Here is a 24,309-nt window from a genome sequence, read left to right as displayed (position 1 = left end):
GTAAGCTGTGACTGGCTGTGAAGACCTTACTGAAAAAAGATCTAGTTGGCTGGGTGCACAAATCTATGACTGGTACTGGTATATAGCCAGCTGACTGGTGTACAGCCAGCTGACTGGTGTAGAGTCAGCTTCATAACCACAAATGGTATGATATGGCAAGAAACTGCTGCCATTGAATTGTATACACAAAAGCACAGGTTCAGCACTACAAATATGATTGACATCTAGCAGCAGTGTGTAGTGGCTAGGGGGAGATGAAATGGTTGTTATGTGTGGCAGAGAAGTGTCCGTGTCCTATTCTCTCCTTCATAGTGAAAATTACTGTTAGAAACACATCTTGAATTTGGTCCTGGTGCAAGGGCTGTAGACTATATTATGATGGTGCTGGTGTTTGCACTCTGTAAGCATTTCAAAACACAACTGCAAGACACAAATTCCACAAAAAGAAAGTGTACAGGATCACTGATCAAAGGCTGATGAAGTCAGCAATCTGAATTACCTTCTATAAACAGATGTGTAAAAAATAGCCAACTCCTTATCTCTAATGTTTATGTTTCTGAGAAACTTTGGAGTTGCTTAGTGTTGTCCTGTGTTCTCTACTAAGTATACTTGGCACTGGTGAAGCTACATTTTGAATACTGTATTTATTTTTGGCCCCCTTACTACAAGAAAGTCACTTAGGTGCTGTAGTGTGTCCAAAGAGCAACAAAGCTGGTGAAGGACCTAGAGCACAAGTTTTATGACGTGCAGTTGAGGGAACTGGTATTGTTTAGCCTGGAGAAGAAGAAGTTCAAGGCGGGACCTTATTGCTCTCTACAACTACCTGAAAGGAGGTTGGAGTGAGGTGGGGGTTGGTCTCTTCTCCCACATAACAAGTGATAGGCCTCAAGTTGCATCAGGGAAGCTTTAGACTGGATATTGGGAAAAATATCTTCACTGAAAGGATTTTCCAGCACTGGAACAAGCTGTCCAGGGAAGTGGTTGAGTCACCATCCCTGGAGGTTTTAAAAAGATGTGTAGATGTGGCTCTTAAGGACAAGTGGCAGACCTAGCAATGCTAGGTTTATGGTTGGATGCAATGATCTTAAAGTTGTTTTCCAACCTAAACAATTATATGGTTCTATGATTCTAGTAAGAGCTGAATATCTGAGAACACTGAAAGAGAGTTAATCAAATGCATCTGCCACTTGAACTGAATCGCTGGTCTGTGGTGCTCGTCCTTCTTCTATGGCTTGAGATTGTAGAGAATAGGAACTACATATACTTGCTTTGCCTTTGTATGCCTGCCATAGATAACATGGTTTTGCTAAGTTTTTTAACTCCTGCACACCTTCTAATACCCTTTAGCTCTTTAGGGATTCTATCTAACAATATTCTTTTTGCATTAAGATCTCAGCTGGTTGTTCGCACAGCAGAGGGACCTTGTCTGTGTAGACGTTTTCCCTTAAGGCATATTTGTTGAAATAGAGGCAGAGAGGTTCACTTCCAGTGTTTTATCTTGCTTATGAAGATATGGCCTTAAGGAGAGAGACCATTGCAGCTATGTCTAGGCAAAACTGTCCTTTACTTGTTAGCCTTGACACTTGTTAGCCCTAACAGTGACTATCAAGCTGTCCTGACAGTTACCAGTGAACAGAGCTGAAGCATTTTGTACATCCAGGAGAAACTGAGGACAATGAGGAACAAAAGAGGAAGAAATTGAAGTTTCTTTTGCTGTAAATATTTATTCCTGATTTTCAAAATTTTCAGTTTTACCCAAATCAACAATGTGAAATGTTACAAGGCACCACCAGTAAATGTAATGCTTTTCAAACCTACCTGTGGTCTTTGACTGCTAGTATTTTGAGTTGATGCCCAAAGTATTCCACAGGTATCTCACTAAAATCAAGAGCTGCAATCCAGGTGTTACTGTTTAAATCAACAATTCATGTTCCTCAGTGTGGGTACACGAAACTTGCAGATACAGACAAGCTTAAGTTTTAGCATTTGAGTCATGCTACTCATTTTCTTAAAATCAGGCATGTATGGAGGTGTTTGCAGGATTGGGGCTACATCATCAAGTGATTAGAAAACAGTCCCCTCTGGGTCTCAATTAAACATGACTCCAGTAGCACAAATCAATGCACCAGGGGGGTGGTTTGAAGCTGAGATCATGTCTACAGCACAAGGTATGGCTGACATCACCGTGTTAATCTGGGGTGTGAGTGCTCTGTGCTCGCTGAATCTAACTGCAGTGGTAACATCACTATTGTTCTCTTGTCGGTCTAACTTATTTCTGTTGGGAGGAAGAGGGGGGAGAGAGAGGGGAGTGAGTAAACCGAGGCTTATTGCCATTGTGATATGGATGGTGACCACAGACGTGGAACTACTGTCATGACACCTGTTCAGGAGATGCACTGCTCTGGATGATTTTGATAAGGGTTTAAAGGTAAAGACTGCAGCTCTTCAGCATTCCCTGTGATAAGCCTTACCAGTAAACAGAAGGCTGGCATAGGCTGCCACAGATGACAAACAGGGTTTTTTTTCAGTGCAGTGTGTATTTATAAGCTATATTCTAGTTCAGACATGGATATAGTTAATTAATGCTTGTAAAGCACTGAAATTGAAAAGTGTTGTGCAAATGTAAAATATTCTTCAGATGCAAAGCCTTATTTTATTTTTCAAAAAGGGTGCTTTCTTTGTCAGTTATGTTTTTGCTTATGCTGTAAAAGATTGGTTGCCTGTATTTGCTGTTGTAACATGAATTCTTATTACCACTTTGTCTGTCTCTATTGGGATGCCTGTGCTTCAATCTCCAAGGAATTTCTTAAATGCTATGCATGCAAACAGATGTGCAAATTATACAGATGCTTTCCATCTAAAGGTAAAAAGGCTGGAAGCTGCAAAAGGGGTGTGTTATTTGGAATGTGCATTCTGGAACAGTACTGAAACCACAGCTCTTTGAATTCGTATTTTGCTTCTGAGGTTTACTCCTAAATAAAAAACAATCAAATTAATAATGATTTTTAAATGGTCTACTCATAAATGATCAAACTAAGCACCTTGCATATGAAGAATAATTTTTAAACCAGTGTTTCTGCACTGCTTAATGAAATTTTCTGCAGAAAGAAAACTAACAAATCAAATAAGGGAAACACTTCTACAATATAACAGAGTGATTCTTAGTCTTTTCTTCTAGGACAAGGGGTAATGGGTTCAGACTTAAACAGGGGAGATTTAGGTTGGACATAAGGAAGAAATTCTTCATTGTGAGAGTGGTGAAGTGCTACAGTGGGCTGCCCAGGAAGGCTGTGAATGCTCCACCCCTGGCAGTGTTCAAGGCCAGGTTGGACAGGACCTTCAGCAACCTGGTCTAGGGGGAGGCCCCCTGCCAGTGGCAGCGGGGTTAGAACTAGATGATCTTAAGGTCTTTTCCAACCTTAACCTTTTGGTTATTCTGTGATTCTCTGATTCTACAATGTACTGATTCCACAGTAGAACAACTTGACTCTTGAAGCCCCCTTTTATTAAATAAAAAAAATTAAAAAAGAGGTTACTGGTTGTTAGGAAACCTCTTAAGGACTCCTGGTAAAAAAAATCATGTCTGGACAAGATGAAGGTCTCAGAATAATCTCACTGATTTACAGTAATAAGAACATGTTGCATCTCTACTGTGTACAGAAGAAATATTCCTTAGTATTTTTAACTCAAAATTTTTCATGGCTGTGTGATTCTGAATAACTAGAATAACAGTAAAAGTGAAACTGTCCCTTGGGTACAGGGAAACTGCACAATTTTTTAAGAAATTTGTGAAGGCAGTATGAATGACAAAATAGATTGATTTCAAGAGTTTCACAATGTGGAGTCCGGTTCCTACTTACAGTACATACTTAAACCAGTGTAATATAACAGTGCATACTGCATGTCTTCAGTTACTATGTTCCAGGGAAAAATGAAGAATAATTCCAGACAAAAACTGAATATCATGGGAAAAAGACAGTCACCCCCCTGAATTCAGATCAATTTCATTTTGCTCTTTCAGGAACTGTAGATAATCTGATCAGTCCAAGAGTAACACTATCAAAACAATAATTTTGCATCTTGTAACTATTTCATCTCTTTAACGTGGAATTTCAAAGCATGATCACTCTGATGAACAGTAGATTACATGAATATGCAATCTTCAACAAAGTTGTATCGGGTTTTTCACCCATGTCCATTGTATATTATAACCTGCAACTTGAATTAAAATATTCACAGCTCACTGGAGAGAAATGAAAAATTGATTAACTTGGGTATTTGGGGAAAATACATAATTAGAAAAATGGGAATTATGCAGTCTGGCCTGAGAATGCGTTGCTGAGAGGTGAAGGTAAGGAGGAGGTGCCCAAAGCATAACTCCCATGACACACTGTGGTGGCACTTCTAACTGCAGTGTTTGCTTTCTCAGACAGGAGGATTCTAGTAATAGCAAAAAAACAACCAACCAACCAACCAACCAAAAAAAAAAAACCAAAAAACAAAACAGAAGGAAAATGCAGATTAGCAGTAGGAGGGAAGATTCTTCCCTTGTGGCTGTTTTTATCCAAAATTGCTTTCCCTAAACAGTTTCCCAAGAGTTTTATGTATAGATAAAAAGGTTCACATTTTTAGTGGTTTTAACTGTAGCTGCATACATGTTGTGTTTTCCTTATAATAATGGAAATATAGAATCTATTTTTTCATGAGAAGGGTTAGAGAATCTCAAAGTCCTGAAAGGGCTGTGCTTCAATGGAGAAAAAACAAACAAAAAAACAAAAAAAAAATCCCAAAACCAAACCAAAAACCAAAGCAGAGTTCAAAAGAAGAAAGGATACTTCAGATCAGTCTGGTGAGATGTTACTTTAAAATTTTCTGTGCTTTGAAAATCGTAATCCCCTGGGGTAATGAGATGTTATTAATATTAATGCATAAAGAAATAAAGATCTGCCATGCATGTAGACCTCATATATATAGGCTACACAGAATGTCACTTTCACAGTTTCAAACTCTGGAACTTTAAAACATAAATAAATAGCTCATTAGATGTCTAAGAAGTTTCTGCTGATTTGCAGCTGCTTACGAAGTATGGCATAGATTTGCTGCATATAAAGAAATATTTCTAATTCAGATAATAATGTGTTTGGGTTTTTATTGCAGCAGTAAGCTCTTATTCACTTGACTCCTCAAGGTTTCCTTAAAGTGCACAACCTCACAAATCTGAAAAATAGTCACAGAACAGCTAAAGGAGATTGGGTTTGAAGCAGAGTGGTTGCTTAATGTTTTACTTGCTTAAGAATTATCCAGAATGATAAACATCATCTCCTTTTTTGATTTTGATTTTTTTTCTGTTATTCTCTGCAGCACAGGTGATCTCCAAGACCTTCAGCAGTTGAATGCACCATCAATTTTTAAGCGTCATTGTCATGGCCAAACAGAATAAAAATCCCTAGACATATTTTAAGCTTAGAGAAAGAGATGCTGAAAACTCACAATGTCTTGGAAATACAATCTGCAGCATTTGACTGTGCTTTATGCTTTAAATGTGTTTTAAATACCCTTCCCTGTCTGACCTGCTGCTTTGTTTAAGCTTTTTATCTCTTGACCTGACATGATATAAATTGATTTGAGACACCAGTTTTCTGCCCAGTTTGTTAATTTAAACTGCTGATCGCCAAACTACTGTAGGTGCAAAGCAGCTTCATCACAACTAAATTTGAATTTGAGATTGTGAGTGAGCATCCTGAGCCAGTTTGCTGTGTGAAATTTTGTCTCGCTGACCACCTCTAGTTTCCATACTTCCCTTCCTCTTCCAGTTTCCATACTTGTATAACTACTGCAATGTTTGCCAAAAAAATACAAAAATACACAAAAAATCTATTTAATGACAGGACTGAACACCTTGATGACCTTTCATTCATGATTAATGTGGTTATTTCTGTTTCCAAGGCATAAGACTGCTAAATGGGACATGACTGTTCTTTATTATAGTCTCTAGTACCTTCTATTGCTGGATCATTAGCAGAATGGTTTTCTCCTTCTTGGTGATTATGGCTTTTGTGGTTGGTGTCATCCATATATTATGATGGTAGTTTTATGTTCCAGTGGCAAAGTAAATTGAGGTCTCTGTATCTGTTCTTTCTTGAATCTGCCATTTGCCTGATTGTTTCATCGTCTTCAGATGCCTCACAGTTGTGAATGGAGCTGATTTATAGTCCTGGACAGGCTGTTTAAATCACATGTTGAGGGCAAGTAAAGACAAACTGTTTCCCAAGCTGACAGACACTAATGAACAATTATAAATGTTTTCTTTAGTTAAGGAATAGTTAAAAAGAGAGAGACAGATCCTCAAACAGCGGGGTGGAGTGGGGGGTGAGTTTCTTAAGAAGCTTCTCTGGATCCCAATGCAAAATGTGATAAGAAGATGTTTTGAGGAAGTTAAGGTGATTTAGGGAATTAATTGTTGAAATGGTTAAAATTCCTAATATGCAATTCTTAATGGAGCAGTAGAAGCTGCAGATGCAGGAAAAAGGTAGAAGAAGTAAGGAAAGAAGCATCTGAGAAAGAGAAGAGTTCTATTGAGAAAAAAATGTAATTGTTGAAGCTCAGCTGTGCCTGATCAGGGGACTTGAAGATAGTATGTCAAGAAGGTTCAAAGTGATAAGAAAACAGAGATTTTTAACACTAAAGTTTCTGCCTTTTCATTTTCCAGAAAAAGGAGAAAACACAGCAATTATTACAAAGATTATGCCTATATCTTACTATACCTTCATCCTCTAGAAATCACTAATTATTAGTATCTCGGCATAAAGAAAAAAAAGCAACAATTAAGTAATCACAGATTTTAATGGTAGCAAAATTACAATTACTCTCTTCCTGAGGAAAAAATAAAACTTCATTCCAATAAATTCCAGTTATATAAGAATATGGGCAATTACACTACTGAAGAAATCTGTGACAGAGAGTAGGCACTAGAAAATATCTATGAAATATGATTCTCATTCATAGAGCTTTCTGAACTGCAGAACACCCACTGGGCAAAATCAGCTGCAGATTGGTCTTTCTATATCATGGAAATAATAGAAAATGGGACTAGAGGGGAGTGTGAGTGGCTATCTAACCTCCGTGCTAAGGCAGATGAGTAATAGCTGAAAATTTCTGGCAGACTAGCACAGCCCATACAATGTGATAAATGTGTTTTGGGGTCTTAGTTTATTTGTCTGTTTGGTTGTTTCTAATTTGTCTCTTAGTAGGACAGAAAAATGTGTTCCCAACTGTATGCAAAACTCTGTTCTTAAAACAGCCAACACCAGCGGAACACACTCAACTTAATTTCCTTTTGCATTTATTTAATCATAAACCAAAACAAAATTCAAATTTTGACGAAGTTGATTCAGGGAAAAGGGAATCCAATTGATTGAACTTTTCTCACCAAGTGTTCCAGGATTTTGGAAAAAAAAACTGCGTTTTTTCTGTTTCTGCGGCACCTTTTCAGTCTCATGGACGTGAGCAGAGGGTATGGGAGGAAAGCAGCGGTCGTCATTGCCCTTTGCGTTTTAAAGGAAACTTTCTGCAGTGAACATCCACGCCAACAAACTCTGCCATTCACGGAATGCGTTCCTGCTATGTGTGGCATGTGTATCCGTCCTCAAATGTATTCACGCAGATCAAAATATTCCGCATTGTAGTATCTGCGTTCAACAGATGGAGCATTTGTCCGTTATCTGAGTAAAAGACAGTAAAAAAAGGCAGTAAAAGCAGTAGCTTGATGGAGGCTGATGCGAGCGAGTCTTCAGCGTTACGTTTATACACTCAGACGTCAAAGATTACCCTGCCCGACCCTCCACTTCGGATCACTGCTGGTTTTTTTTACGCCTCATGATATGAGATGTAGAAGGCAGCAGAGCCGTGTGTGCGGAGGGCGTGCGATGGGGAAACAGGGGACCCCGCTCCCCCTGCCACAGCAGTGCGCGCCCACTCCGCGCCCCTGCGAGCTGCCTCCCGCCCCCCGTGCCCTGCGTGTTTTCCGTGGTCTTGAGCTCTGGGTGCTGTTCACGAACTCTGCTCTTTGCTGGTCATTTAAGGAAAGGTATTTATTGTAAAAATCAGCCGAGAAAGTGCATGTCAGGAGAAATGTTGCTCAGGAGCGCTTGCTCTCTTGAAACCCTAGCTGCTGGCTTCTGGCAAGCTTTCTTACCAAGTAATAGAAGTCTCGCCCTGCCGGGTATCAGAATTCTCTTCTGCATCTATGAAAAATCTCTGCCAAGTGTCTTTCCCGTTATCTTTCTCCATCGCTCTTTCACATACAGACTTCTCTATGTAGTCTTTTTTCCCGGCTGCTCGTGCCCGATGTAATCCCTCTGCCCATGCCTAGAGTTATACCATGGCCCACACTCCCCTGCCCAACCCCTGTTTAACACCCATGCCCAAGCCCGCTGTGTCATTCTCTCCCCGTTTCTGCCCTCGCTGCAGGGAAAGCTAAGACAAATCACAGACAAAGCACATCAGACGGCGGCCGCACGAGGACCGCGGACACAGCGCGCGTCAGGGGTCCCACCAGTCGGCGGTAACTTTTTTTTTAATAACGCTAATACTCATGATATCTTATTTCGGGGCTTTTCCAGATCAGAGGATAACTCCCTTTCGGGAAAAGCCGGTTCCAGCCGCCTCCCGCGGCTGGAGATGCGGGGCTCCGCATGCGTCAGGCGGTGAGTGGCGTCGGCGGTAGCGGGAGCGGAGAGGCGGGGAAGGGGCAGCGGGAGAGATGGGGGCGGGGGGGCATGAGGGGTGTGGAGGAGGGAGGGAGCTTCATCAGGAGGAGATGTCGGCATCGTCGTGACATCACCTCGCGGCTTATATAGTTGGGAAAGGGTCTGGGTGCCCCGTCTGGTGCCTGCAGCCGCCCGCCAGCGCGTGTGCAAGAGGACGCGGAGCGAAGCGGCGCTGCTCTGTCGGTCGGTCGTTCAGTCTGTCGGTCTGTCTGTCTGTCTTTCTCTCTCTCTTCGTCTCTCCCCAGGATTTATGGACTTTACTTTCTAGAGGGCGGCGCCGCAAGGATGAGAACCCAGCTGTTGTGTGTCATGCTGCTGGCCTTGGCCTCCTGCAGCTTCTGCTCAGGTAAGCGTCCCGCATCGCCCTCCGAAGACCCCCCGGCCGATGCGCACTGAGCCGCTCCGCAGTCTCCACAGGGACTTGGGAAAGGCAGGTGAAATCGGTTCGGGCTGCAGCGGTTGTGCCCTCTAGGCGCCACGGAGCTGGCCCTGGTAACCGGCTCTGGTCAGCATCGCTTTTTTATATACCTGTCATACTTTCTCCCTTCAGCTACACCGTTCCTCCTCACAGCATCTGTACCATGGGTAGACTAGACATGGGAAATATAAGTCAGTTTAGACCATCTGCTCGCTTATGTCGGTTCATTTGCGATTTATTGAATACCATGCATTTCCAAACTGCCCTAGAAATTATAATTTCAGCAACTCATATGAATAGCTACCATAATCCAATCCAACTATATACGCACTTTAGTCAACTTCCAGAAACAGAAATACAATTTTCGTATCCTGGGGAAAAAAATGCTAGCAACTGATCTGAAATTATGACAAAAAATGATGAATCAGATGCAGATTACACAATAGGAAGGTTAATGTAAATGCATTTCTGATCTCAGAGCAATTGCTTTAGAAACCTTAAAAAAAAAAAAAAATAAGAGAACCATACATTAAAACACATTGCCTGCTCCTTTGGAAAATGACACAGCTAAGAGTGTGTCATTTATGCCCTGACTTTACAACTAAAAATAGGTATGGTGGGATTAAACAGGTGCACACACACAGATATGAAGCAGAATGGGCTTTAAAATCCCATTTTAACTAACTTGCAAATTACTTTATTTTCTAACTCCATGAAATTTAAGGAGTAAATTTACAATACCTTAGGTTTTTCAGCCTCAGTGGTCAGGAGGACTCTAAATTCCTAATCTGCACATTAGATGAAAGTTTGAAATTTGTATTCCCCTGCAAAAAAAAAAAGTGTAACACACATAATACCTACATTTTATCACAGTTTAAACAATCATTCTGTATATTGTAGAGAGCTGGTGATTTTAGTGACAAGACTTAATATTATTTTCTGCCCATGTTTAAAGCTTTTTAAGCAGGTAAAAAAAAACCAAAAACCGAACAAAAAAAACAACCAACCAACCAAAAACCAAAACAGGTGAAATTAAAATAGGCTTATAAAAACACCCAGAAACAAAATTGTAGGTGTAATTGCCATAGTGGTTTATTTGTTTGAAAATGAAATTTTATATTCAAATAAGAAATGCCATAGAGAAGCTTGTGTGGAAGGGCCAAATCAATTTTGACAAATATGGACAGTTACGTCATAAAGAAAATGATAATACATTTTAATTTTCTTTTGAAAATGTTTGCCTTTAGGGGAAAGTGTGTAACTGTAAAATGTAACTATTCCTGTAGAACATATTAATAGAAGCTGTATATCTTATCAATAACAAGTTACTCAAGAGGACATCAAACCGTGTCTTTCCCTCTAATATGAGCAATAATAACCAGACTTTTTTACATTTCTCTCTAAGAGTCTTGAGAGTCTGCTCTTTTTATGCCTTTACTCCTTATCTGCCTCTTTCACTCCTGAATTGCCTGAATGTGTTCCCTTCTCCTCCAAGCTTTGCTTTATTCTTCACTCGAGGGATCTTGACCAGCCTCTTAAATAATGTCTTCCAGAGTTCTTTTCTCAACTGAAATGTTTTTAAATTCTTATCTACCACATCTGCAGCTGTCTTCCTACCTTGATGGTGTATTGAAGGTACCTTCCATCCTCTATGGAACGTGAAAAAAACAGGTGCTAAGCAGACCAGTACTTTCATTGTCCTCAGCTGGTATGACCCAGGACACCACAAATCATGATGCTGTCACAGTGTGACACCATTCACAGGAGCTGCTGCTACCACTAGTTGAAATTCAGCTGAGGTGACCTTGTGTTGCCAGCAGAACTTTTGCTGATGGTAAAGCAGTTAAGATATTAGGTAATGCTGACAACCAGTAGTGCTGAAAGGACTGAAAGGCATTAATGTGGAGATTAGTTGCTAATGGCTTGCTGTAATACTGATCTACAAACCAGCCTTATTTAATGTTTTCAATAACAACTTCAGTGTAAAAAATAAAAGTGAATGAATGTGGTGTGCTGGTAATGCAACGGTGACCAGGAGCATCACTACAGAGGAAGGTCAGCATAATGCCAAGAAGTTTTTGATGATCTAAATAATGAGAAGCAGTGCAACAGTACAAAATGCAATAGCTTAGGGAGCAGTAGAAGTAACCTATTTAATTTTCCTTTTAACAGAAGCACAGTGATTGAAAATGTCTAATGAGATAAAAGACTTGACCTTTTTGTTTGTTTTTTTTATGAGATACTAATTTTTTTCAACCATAAAAAAAAAAAAAAGTAAAAAAATGCATGAGAGCTACTTCCTGTAGCTAATGGTAAGCATTAAGGTAGTTAAGTACTGATGCTTCTGATCCAAGCTGTATTATGCTTTGCTGTCTTCAGATCAGAGCAGATACAGAGGAGGGCCACTCTGATGAGCTAGGGAATACAGTGCTATTACAAAAGAGGAGAACAGGTGAGAGTTTAGTAGCCCTGTGCATAGCCATTCAGTGAAGTATTTATTGGTTTTCCAGGGAATGGTTTTTTTTTCTAAAAGGCAGAATGATCTTGTATTTATCTGGTAATCGCTGCATAAGCACACCCTAAAAATCTGAGCTGAGAAAGGGCTGTGATTGCTCTCCAAAAATACATGAGTTGGGTAAATATCGCAATTAGAAAGACATCACTTATGGTGAAGGAAGTTACGTACAAACCATTAATAAATTTGTAATTAGAAATAAATTCGGCTTAAAATTAGAAGAAGGTGAATAATAACTGAAACTTTGGAAAAATTCCCCAAAGAAGAAACATCGTGGTGCTAAGATTAAGATTGATCATGATTGGTTTTTAAGAGCAATATAATGGTTGGCTTTCTGTGCTATCAGAATGAAGGCATAGGCAGAATTTATCCAATGATTCTGTGGGCTTAAACAGGGGAAGTTCAGGTTAGGTATAAGAAGTTCTTTACTGTGAGAGTGGTAAGGCACTGGAACAGGTTGCCCAAAGAAGTGATAAATGCTCCATCCCTGGCAGTGTTCAAGGCCAGGTTGGACAAAGCCTTGGGTGACATAAGTCTTGGGTGAGGCATCCCTGACCCTGGTAGGGTAGGGTTGCAACTAGATGATCTTACGGTCCTTTCCAACCCTAACCATTCTATGATTCCATGACTTCTATGAATATGGAATTGATTATGATTTAGTTTGGTTTAAAGTATAAGAAAGTGTATCATTTGGCTTTGGACTGCTGATATTCCAGGAAAGCTAAAAGCCGTGTAGAACTCTGTTTTGTCTGAAGCCTTATCTGATTTGTTTGTATATTATCTTTGCGCTGTGATTGTTTCTACATTTTCAAGGCCAAATCTTCCTTCTGCTTCTGTACAGCACAAGGTAGAAAAGTTTGTGGCTGTTTTTCTAAAGCAATTTATAACCTATTCATTAAATCACAGATCTTGCAAGTCTGCTGAGCTATTAAAGGTCAATTAAACTAGTAAAAAAAATCTGAAGTTAGAATACTTTCTTTTGGTGTATGCATTGTCAAAAGCTTGTATCACAAACTGATGAAGCTAATTCCCTCATATCAGTAAATATATTTTTAATTTAACCAACAATAATTGAGACTAAATCCTGTACTGTAATCACAACTGCCATTCACGTAAATACTTAGCTGCTACTTAAGTAGATATTATTTGAAAATAAATATACAAAATCTTCAAAGTAAATAGAGGTGACAAATAGCAATTATGAAACCCATACTGAGTTTTGAATGAAGAGTATTTCAGCAGTTTTGTTTACTGAAAGGGCTGCACTGAAGAGAGATTACTGAATTGATTCATTCACTTCAGTAAGTTTGATCATGCTTTAAAAAGATAGTATCTATTTTAGCATAGTGTCATTGCTGCCTGAAGACTCCTCACAGTAGATCGCTCTGCTGTGTTTTTATCAAAAATGTTTGTTCATTTGTTTGGGTTTTATTCAGTTAGTTTTCAAAACTAAGTGATATATCTAAATTCTGTATGCTAATTTGAAATGTTCATAATTTATGATGAAATAATAAACATATGTTTCTGGTTTATTCCCAGATTCAGAAGAGGAAATGAAAGCGTTAGAAGCAGATTTATTGACCAATATGTACACATCAAAGGTAATTGTTTTTCCTCTGACTGGTAGAGAGCAAATGAATTTCATTACAAACACAGAAGTCTCTGCACAAAGTAATAACCTATGGTCTAGAGCAAAAAGTTCAGTGCTAGACATTACTTTGGTGCAAGATTTTTTCCAGTTCAAAGGAAATTTAAAGGTGTTGATGTGACACACTAAAAGTGCTCCTCACTTGTAACACTGGTTCTTTCATTAAACTGTCAAAACTGTCTTATGTGCAGAGATGTAAATCTGTTGGAGGAAATGTGTTTCCAATAACATTATGTGTGATGAAAGCTAACTTAACCTTGCATCAAATCTGTAAGTGCTATATTTATGCAGAATTTTTCCTATATGCATATAAAACTAAGACAGTCATAATGCAAAACCTGTTAATACTTATGCTGATTTTGGTTTAAGAATTTAATCACAGTTTTAGCACAGGAACAGGGGGACCTGACTATGAAAATATTAATCCGATAAATGGCATTTCCTTGACAAGTCCCCAGACTGTGAACAATGTACATGTTATTTAATACAAATAGACAAAAATTCAGTTCCAGTCTCATATTGACAAGGTGAAGCAGCATGTGTTGCACATATCTATTGAACAGGCTGATAGACAAACACTTTCTTAACAGTGTTGTTTTCCACAAATGATCTAAGGTACATATAGTTTAATATTTATTCAGCAACACATTAAAAAACAAACACTGAAACAAGTGCCATGATCTTAAGTTTGAATGCTTTATTCCTTTGTTCTAAAGGAGTTCAAGTTAAATTCAAAGGAAAATAAAATGAGAAATGAAAATTTTTTCCCTAAAAATTTCGTAAGTCAATGACTAGTTGAATGTTAGGAAGAAAACCTGCCTTGAAGACTTCCGTATTTACTGTATTTGCTTGTATGTGAGCTTTTTCACAGGATTCTTTGAATAGACTAGAATAAGACTCTAAGAGAATAATGAGGCCAGAAAACACATTGTTTTGATCTGATCTGGCAGTTCTTAGGTTCCCATGTTCCTTACTGGCACGGTAATTAACCTTAGATGCTAAATAAACCTGTTTGCCATTTGCTCCTTTAAAGTACAGAAAGATTAATAAATATTCTTTTCTTGAGACAAATATAAATTTAGAAGGCTGACAAAAGTAGTTCTTTCTCTGTGTGGCCAAGCATAGTATGCCTTGGAGAAAACCCTACGGCTGTTGGTATTTCTGTTACTGACTTCAGTAGAACTGTGAACCTAATCTCCACTTCCATCTTTTCCTCTCTCTCAGCACAGAGCACAATCTCAGGTAACTAAAAATGCATAGAGTGCACCAGCTGATAATGTAGTGGTGTTTGTGATAATACTCTTTTATGTCGTTTTACACTGTGTAGGTTGCACTCAAGTTTTTTGTGGTATATACCGTAAGTCATGTGACACCTGAAGTTGATATAAGCAGTAAGTGCATGGTGGAGATGTTGCTTTAATTCTACATTCTACTGCTTAAATCACCACCTAGAATTCATTAGTTTGCTATATATTGTCTCTTGACATCGGAGTAAGGCATGGTGGAACCACTAAAAAATGTACCTAAGTGCTTTCTACAAAAGGGATACCATTATTCCATTATTTTTTTTTTTTTTTCTGCTAGCTTTTAACCCTCATTAGAACAAAAGTATGGTTTTGGTGTGAGAGACAAATTTGATGGTACGTGTAATAACTGTTTTGTACTGTGCCTGAGATCTGGTTCCAGTTGAGGGCAATTACTGTTGAATTACATTAAACATCTTTGACACTGACTTAGTAATAAGCAGCAAGGAAGCTTCAGACAATTTAAATAACATTAAGGTGGGGAAAGGGGGAAAGAGAGAAAAAAAAGGGAACAGAAATTGTTTATGAAAGCTGAGCTCAAAAAAACTGCAAAGTGGATTATTACTTGTGGTTGTAGTATTGGACAGAAAAAATCTTACATAGGGACTTGTGAAGTATAATATCAAAACTACAGCTAGAGTTTAAGCACACACCTTTTGCAGCTTTCAGGAGTCCATTCAATATTATGGAAAAAGTTACCATATGCTTTTGACTTCACAGACAGCTGTTCAGTGCCTGATGGCCTTTTTCAAACTTCTCTTTAAAGTCGTATTCATACTGGATCGCTTTCCAACTTTAAGGTAGTATGTCCAGGCTTATTACAACCTGTCTTCAACATTTGTCCCTGCCCATGGCAAGGGGGTTGGAACTAGATGTTCTTAAGGTCCTTTCCAACCCTAACTCTTCTATGATTCTATGATTTAATACAGTTTATTACCCTTTCCTGTTGTTAAATCTCAAAGAAGATGCAGGGATAAAGCAGGGATAAAATGATTTGTCTTTTCTCTAAGATAAAACCCAAAGATGCATTTGGAAGATCTGGCAAGACAACACAACCTGAAGTACCATGTATATGCAGTTATCTGCTCTTCCTATTTTGTATCAAATAAATAGCTCTATTCCCAGCTTCATAAATGCTTGCCTGAAACCATCCATGAGGAATGTCCCGAGCACAAACAAGGCTGATATAAGCTGGGGTGGGGGGTGGGGTGGAGAGAGAGAGAGAAAAGGGAAAAAAAAGAGGTGTTTTCTTTGAACAGTATATCATCACTAGAACAAAATTTTGGATCCTCTGAGCTTCTTACTGTTCTAGGATGCCTATTGCTGACTGTATGCGCGCAGAGAGTTTTGCCTTCTTGTCACAGGCAGATGAGGTTACAGCTGCATAGTAGTTACTGACTTCCTGACTCAGTCATCACATAAAAATTCATTGTTTTTGCAGATATTAGTATACACCATAGAAGAATTGTTGTAAGATAACTCAATACCATATCTGCTTAAGGACAGAGAATATTTTTATTATGGTTACATGCTGAACAAAATTTAACTACTATTCCAAAAAGGAACCATTGAGATACTTCATTACCTTGGGTTTTACTTGGTTATGAATAGGCTTTTCATCTGCTTTCACTAGATAAAGGAAAGAATATAAAAGGCAGAGAATGAAACTTTTTTTTTTGGGAAAAAAAAGCCCAAAACAAACATGAGTGGTATGCATTCTAATGTAAGAAGTTGTCTTAAGCAAACTTTCAGGGGCATCATTTAACGAGAAATGGAAAGAGATTCTCTAATCTTTCGTAGGACAAGCCTGTTGTCAAAGCAGGAAATATTCTCAAGCTCATTTCAGTTTCTTAGATGATTTAAAATTATCTTTCAAGTTATATGAGATGTGGGAAACCATGTATCTGAGTCTTATTTGAGAAGCATGTTCAACAATGGAACTGCATATATCATATTCACTTCAGCATTAATAACTTTTAAATTCTGATTCATACTGCAGTCTCTTTTGTTCCTTCAGATCATTCCCAAATCTTTTTCAAGATAATCTTAAAAAAAATTAGTTCTGTCTTGGCAGATATGTGTTCCTTGATCTGTTGTGTAGGTGTTTTCCAAAGCATGTCTTGAGCAACTGTAGTTGGTATTCCTTAGACCTGTATTAAGAATATATCACACATTGGAAATGTAACTGAACATTTGGATTACGGTCATCTTAAACTGCATTTTCACATATTCCTTTAGGATAAGGGCCTCAGAGATTTCCAATTATCTGTGAAACAAAGCTGTCTGATTGTAATGCTTGCTGTAATAGTGGAGTGAAAAAGTATCATGGCTGCTTGTTCAGTGACTGGACATGACCTAGAGAGCTCCATGTTTAGTTAAAAAAATATTTCACTCTTGACTGAAGTTCTTAATGCTTTATAGACTCATTCTGTGAGCTGGCAGCAGTGTAAGTCAGAAGCAGGTGTACTCAAATAAGAATATTTTGGGCTGATACATGTGTGGTATTAATGGGAATTAATACCTTAACAAACAAATATACTTGCAGACAGAACTGCAAAAATTTTTCCCCTAGTCTAATAAATAGCAGCTAAGACCAGTTTCTCCTAATGAAGCCTGCTGTTTAAATATTTCACTAATATACAAAGTTCATTTAAACATAGACATGCACCAGGCTAACATAAAGTAGCAACTTCAGATCAAAAAGATGCTATAAATAATGCAAGAAGACATAACAAATTTCACTATCCATTTGTCTTCTGTTCTCATCCACTGGAATTTTTTTTTACTTTTTTTTTTTTTTTTTAATCTCAGAACTCTCACTTGATCATGTATCACTGACCCTAGGTTTTATTCTTCACTGCAATGTAGCTGTTGTAGTGCTAACTCCCATATCTTTAGCATACCCAGGAGAGAAAAGTGCCCTGGAAAAGTCTGCTCATTTGTTACAGAAAGCTCCCTTTATATTTCACAGGTATTTTAAAACAGACCAAAGAGAATTCTGACATTGCAGTGGATGCTTGTTCCTTTTGCAGGTTTAACTTCTGTGAATTAAACTAGATGTTCTGCAAAGAGGTTAATTTTTATTTTGAAACTATCCCGTCTTTTCAGATAATTCAGTAGACTAATTAGGGCATCTAGATGGGACAACAGATGAGGTCAAAGGGAAAAACACAGAACCAATTTCAAGCTTCTGAATCAGATCAGAGATTTGATTTCTTCTTAGCCTCAAAACAAAATAATGCTTTTTTTTTTTTTTCTGAGCCTTGTTAGAAATCTAAAAACACAAAGTTTTATTAAAGGGCTAAATTATTCTGATTTTGAAAAGCATGGCTATATCAGCTATATATTGGAGTAATGGTTATGGCCAAAAGGGACTTTTTTTTGTAACTAATGCTGATAGTGATGCCAACTTTTCTTGTTTTGTTCTTCACTCCTCTTCATTTTCTTTCTATTCCCTCAAAAAATAGTAAAGTGTAGTCAGTATGCAATGCCCCTTTGTTAGGAAGGTGTTTTAAAGAAACAACCTAACATTCAGCTAAGTAAGCACTGCAGCCACACTTTTAATTAATGCCATTAGTATATAAAAGGCAATGTATTTGTTAATGTAATACCTATATTTAACTTTGTACAGCCAGGAAAAGAAGCAATTACATTTCATTTCATGGATTAAACATAATCCTAATGGGCACAGCATGGAAGCCTTTGCCAGTAATAAATACGAATTTGCTGTTTGACATTTGGAGATCACTTTGTCATCAGTTCTAGTTTAAGAAAAGTGATTTCAATACTCACCACTAAAAGTAATATAATCTGAAAGAAATAATTAGTAGTGGAAGAACCAAGAAAGTAGCAAAGGCATAAAAAGCAGCCAAAGAGGTAGGAATTAGGTTTTTACTTACTTTTTTCTATTGATAATCAATAAAAAGACTGTTCCCACAACTGCTTGGAAAGAACAGTGAAAAGTAAAAATTATTTTCCTCAACATTTTTTAAAAGGGTTTAAAAGTTAAATGTCTTCCCAATAATGGAATATACTGGAGCAAGTAAATTTGAGACAAACCATGGTGAAGTTTCTCTATTTTTGTCTTTCTGTAACATTTCTGAGTTAGGTCTGCTTAGGTGGAACACCTAAATACATTTGGTCTGAGTTTTTCAGTTCAGTTACCAAATCAGGAATATATTGTTTACACAACTGTCTTTCATCTTTTCTCTATCTTCATCTAAGCCCATAGACCTTTGATTCACATCTCTCAGACTCATGATTCTCCAGTATCCAAAACTCCTGGGGCTTACAGATTCTATGACTTCAGACATAGCTTGATCAGACAGCTTGCCCTGAAGCAGGGACTCCATTCCTTTTATCAGGGAATTTTGAAATTACTGGTATTTTTTCTGAACTGGGGAGGAGCATCTACTTAACCACAGGCATCCACCTTGGATTCTAGTACTGGGAATTTATCCTGTGGGTTTGACTCATTCATTGTCCTTATTTACGCCTGTGAATTTATATTATATTAATTTCCATCTGTGTTTTTGTTTGCACCTGTGCAGAATGTCTATGAAATGCTGCCATTCTGGTTTGGTAGCAGTTTAGCTTTTCATCATGTATATCTACCTGAGGGGTAAGGCTGCAGGGAAGCAGACTTGGTGTATTTAATAAATGAGTTGCCCTAATTTCAGCGCTCTCTAATTATTGTCTAAAATCTGAGCAGGCAAAAAATACTTCAGACTCACAAGCTTGTTCCTACCAAAATGTTTGATTGTTACACATTATTAACAAAAAACAAAACAAAACATTGCGACACATTAAACAGTAAGTATTTGTATTTCCAGATTAACAGAGCAAAACTTCCTTACTGGAAAATGACCTTGCTAAATGTCTGCAATCTTGTCAACAACATAAACAACCAAGTGGGGGATACAGTAGAGGTAGATGAAGAGGATCTCGTTTCAGGAAGACAGTTTCCTGCTGCTCTGGATGGCTTCAGCTTGGAAGCAATGCTGACAGTATATCAACTTCAAAAAGTTTGCCACAGCAGAACCTTTCAGCATTGGGAGGTAAAACAAACTGTCATAAATGCATGTTTCAGCTGGTGTTAAACTCTTATGCTCAGTTTGCAATGATTTTTTTAAAACCCATACCCATGTGATACCCATCATATTACTTGAGCTTTTCTTCCGTTTCTTATACTCTCTAATACCTCTAATATGCCTCTTATTGAAAGAGATGCGAATTAATGTAGTTTCTGATGAGTTGAGTGTCTCTTTTATATTGACTCATGGATAAATGAGAGCTATTCTCAATTATGCATCTTCCCCACTCTTTGTACCCATTCCAAGGAACAAAACAAACACATGAAAGTGAGATGTATGCCAGAACACAAAAGTAGTACCTGTTTAACAGACATGAAGTTACTGCAGATTTACTGAGGCAGAGTTTCTGAAAACACTTTTAAGGCCCTAAGGCAAACTGGGTTCAGAATGCATGGACATGCCCACATATACATGTACTTTTACCAGGCAGTATAGGCTTATTATTGCTAGGAAACCAGCAAGGGAATTGTTGATTTTTGCTTCCTCACACCTAAAGGCAACCCTGGAATTCAACATTGTAGTTGTATAACTATTGTTGTTCTTAAATAGTGATTGTTTGTAGTCCATTTCTGATACTTACCTCAGTGCAGTGATCATACAGAGGTGCACTGGGCACAAGCCACTTGTGTTATATATTACACTAAAAGCTGCTTTGCAGAGTGAAAAGAGTTATTCTTATGTCACTACGCACTTCCCAGTAAAGCCAGTTTCTTCAGCTATTGCAGGTTCATGGACAGTCTGGCTGAATCTTGATCCTCTTTTATTTGCTGAATCACAGCTCTGTATTTGCAGGCTTATTCTTAGTCCTTCATACTAGCTCGGGTGGTCCCTATGAAAGACTGTGACACCTTTGAGAACCAGAGTTTTTTGAGGATTCTCTTCATCTCTTCATTTATTGCTGAAAAGGAGCTAGCACAGAACTCACTGTATGCACTAACACATATGACATAATCACAGTTCCTTACTTTGCAGTTACATCACCTCTTCTGGTGGTTGGGAATAATCACTCCTAACAGTACTGCATGTGAAATTGAAAAAAAATATCAAAATATTTCTCTCTCAGCTTAAGCAGTGCAGAGGTTTATAAGGCACACTAAATGAAGCGATAGAGCCAGAGGGAGAAGGCTTGGGGAAGGCTTGAAGAAGGCTTGAAATGAACAATTTATGTGATGAAGGAAGTTCTTGTGATCTTATTCATCCAGGACTGACTCCAAAGTCTGTTGCAACCATGAGAGTCTTTCAATTCATTTAAATAGAATTTAGGTGACCACTCATTCATCAAGTAATTGAGTGACAGAGTTTGATTGCTTAAGGAAATACTGGGGTAAGTACAAAAAACATTTCAGTCTAATGCCTTTCAGCCAGGACTGTACTTGACCATGGAAGAACATGGTGAGAGAATGGATGAAATCTTAACAGATAAAGCAATGCGGAATCTGAGCAAAATACTTCAAAAACTCCAAGTAAAACTCAAAATAACAGTTATATAAGAAATTCTGATAAAATATTTGCTTTCTTGTGCTTTATTTAATTTCTTATTTATTACATGTTTTGATTTTTTAGCTGTAGGAAGTTGCAGATAAAAATATTGCTCAAAAGCTGAAACCAGCTAGCAGTGGGTGTTTTAGGAGGTGTTTGGCCTAAATGAGTGATTATAGAGTGACAATCATTAGGAAGTTTTCAGTCAATTTGACTGAAATATAACAGGTTTTCTCTTGAGGCAAAAGCAATGATCTTGTTTCTTTTAATGGAATTTAATTGCCACATCCATAGGATTCGGCTCATCTTTAGTGTGATCCTAGTTTTGTGTCTTAATTATTTTTTTTTTAAAACCTGCAACTGCTGTAGTAAAGATTTTTCTTGGTGTCAGGTGTTAAAATAAAGTTTTATAAAATTTCTAGGAATTTATAATCTTCATCACCAAAAAAGCTGTTAACGTTGCGTCTCTTCTTGCATCCTACAGTTACTTCAGCAAGATGCTTTTGATCTAGACACCTCAAGCCAAGACAAGGAAATAATGAAAAGAAAAAATCCCTATATTCTGAAACGGCAGCTACATGTGAACAAAGCTAGAAGACCATACATACTCAAAAGAAGTTCATATTACTGATGCAGCAGAAGAAAAAAATGTATATTTAGTTTCTAGGTTACTGTGTGTTATGGTTATCTTATTTAAATCTAAAATCATATTTGTGTGAAAATATATTATGGAAAATCATCAGGTTGATAACATAACTGTCTTTTTTGCAATTGTTGTTTTGATTGTGATTTTTCCTACTTGAGATTAATTGGACCAATACATTTGCAAATAAATTAGTTTCTAAGCATGATGTATTGTACAAAACTGAGATTTCAGTGTATTTCCAACAATATTGTAGTCTTTTCCTATTTTATAAAGCACATCAACATAAACTAAGTAAAATTGATACTGTTCATAAACCCTACTGAGAATCTTACAATTTCCTAATGGAACACCTCATATATACATTTGAAAATTTTTATATAATATACTAGTCAGAACTAGCACAATATTTTATATATTGGCCAGTTGAATTTATTAGGGATTAGGTCGAAGGAAAGAAACAAATGCTATCATCTATTAAATGGAAGTTTCAAAATTCATGTTTTAAATAGCCTGCATGTAAATGAATTTTTATTTTTTGACTCTTAACTTGCCACTGAATATTCATAATTTAAGAAAACGATACATAAATGAGACTTCAAGAAAATATGCTAGTGAGAACAAACCCTGCTTTAGAGTCTTGTGTATCACTGACTAAATATGAAAAGAGTTTATTAAATCAGTAAAAGAATTTACAGTGTTTACCTAATGAATGAATGCTCAGGAAAAAAAAATAAAGAAAAAAAATAAAAAAGCTGATTTATGCTCCTGTGCTGTCACTGTTAAGATACTAAACTGGTTATATGGGAAACTTGAGAGAGAGATTTAAAAGTGGAATTAAAATTAAAGCATCTTTAACTACTTACAATTAAAAGGCATTTCCTTTCCCTCCCTCTCTATATTTGTAATAAAACCAGGCAGTGTCAGGGGTTAAAGGCAGTCATGGAAGCTGATTGAGAGGGAAGCTTCCAGCATGGAAAAGTTTGTTTTCAAGCCATGAGGAATCAAATGCCACCTGAAGCACATTTTCCATCTCTGTGTCTGTGATGTGTACATAAAACTCAGAATCCCAATGATCCAGGTTCCAGTGTTGAAGAAAACAGCCTGAAAGAACTGGGGGTCACAACAACAGTGAAAATAGAGGGATAGTCTAAGACCCACAAAGCCTGGATGCTCAAACCAGGAGGCAAAAACTGTCAGGCATTGCTTTTGAAAACCTACCTGTTTTCTGTTTGAGGTACTTTTTCAAAGCAATGGTGTTCCAACAGACTGTCAGAAAAACAAAACAAAAAAGCAAAACAAAAACAAAACAACCACTCAGAGAATTTCCACATCCTCTCACAGGTCAGGTTTTCTGTCAATTATTATTAAACATATACAGGAATATGCATAGAAAAAACATACCTATACCAGTGGTTATACCAACTCTCTTACGTGAGAGAGATGTTGGATTTTTTTCACAGTAAAATGTATTTTTACTATATGAGAGCTAATTATATTTTATTTTCTCACTGCAAATGTTATTAATCAGTTTATTTCTTCAGTAGCCACTAAATGCATGTGCTCATAGGATATAACTGAGCATATACTAATAACTGTAATAGTCATTATGACTTGAGTACAGGAAAGCACTTAAACATGTTTGGTCTCAATGTTTTAAATGTTTAATGTTCTTAAGGGTTTTGCTTAAATAAGGTTCTAGTAGATTCATACCCATTATTTTTTTATGAAACAGTCATAGTATTAGACCAGAGACACAGGATGCTCTCAAGTGACTAAGAAACATCTCTCTTTCTAACAAACCTACTAGCTCCCTAGTCCGGTTATGAGCACTTTAAATTCTAAATTACCTGTTGGTCTGAAATAACAAAGCAGAACAGAGTTTATCCCAAAATTTACTGCTAGCAATATATAAGGAAGAAAGGAAAGAAATTTCAGATCATGATTTCAAAGAGAACATGGAAGAGTAAGACAAACATAAATGGATTGACATGATATTTTGCTCTTATGTTCAGTTTAAGAGCATAAGAATAAAAAAAAAATAGGGTAAGGTAATGTGGTTGATATGTGATAGAGAATGTTAAAATTTAAAAAAAAAAGCCCACCCTTTCATGTTTTGGATGTGATTTAGATACTCAGGGTGATGGCAGAGGACCTCAAATGATGATGGGTAGCCATTCCATCCTCATGTAATGCTCCACACTGAAACGAGGTTTATACTGTGACTGTGTACTTGTTCCTTGCAGTGCAGAGTTAGCCTACTAGCCAGACAGACTGGCTGAAAATGGCTTAAAATAACCCATTTGCTTTCAGCACAATGTGAATCCACACAGGGTCAGCTACTGTGTGTGACTGGAGGGGGTAGGTTGTTCATTTTTCTCTAGCTTCTGATGGAGGTGTTCAGGAAGCTTCCAGAGGATGTTATCAAGAGTGAAAGACTG

The 24,309-nt window shown here is 37.5% G+C and overlaps 1 protein-coding gene across 1 annotated transcript; it reads left to right on the top strand.

The window, feature by feature from the left end:
* The first annotated feature begins 8,939 nt into the window (after positions 1-8,939).
* Positions 8,940-22,076, top strand: NTS (neurotensin). The gene is made up of 4 exons (XM_057429379.1): positions 8,940-9,114; positions 13,241-13,302; positions 19,486-19,710; positions 21,710-22,076. Exons 1-4 carry the CDS (start codon positions 9,054-9,056, stop codon positions 21,854-21,856), a joined length of 495 nt encoding a protein of 164 aa, XP_057285362.1. The 5' UTR covers positions 8,940-9,053; the 3' UTR covers positions 21,857-22,076.
* Positions 22,077-24,309: the final 2,233 nt, after the last annotated feature.

Source organism: Pezoporus wallicus, unplaced genomic scaffold (genome assembly GCF_028554395.1).
Source record: "Pezoporus wallicus isolate ANWC-B61680 ecotype Strahan unplaced genomic scaffold, APGP_CSIRO_Pwel_v1 contig_5069, whole genome shotgun sequence".
In the NCBI taxonomy this organism is placed as follows: Eukaryota; Metazoa; Chordata; class Aves; order Psittaciformes; family Psittacidae; genus Pezoporus; species Pezoporus wallicus.
This window is presented reverse-complemented; position numbering and strand designations above follow the sequence as displayed.

Excerpts from the sequence above, each read along its gene's own strand:
- NTS (XM_057429379.1), top strand. The coding sequence starts at position 9,054 with ATGAGAACCCAGCTGTTGTGTGTCATGCTGCTGGCCTTGGCCTCCTGC. Across the intron at positions 13,303-19,485 it reads CCAATATGTACACATCAAAG|ATTAACAGAGCAAAACTTCC; the intron begins GTAATTGTTTTT and ends TTGTATTTCCAG. Across the intron at positions 19,711-21,709 it reads GAACCTTTCAGCATTGGGAG|TTACTTCAGCAAGATGCTTT; the intron begins GTAAAACAAACT and ends TGCATCCTACAG.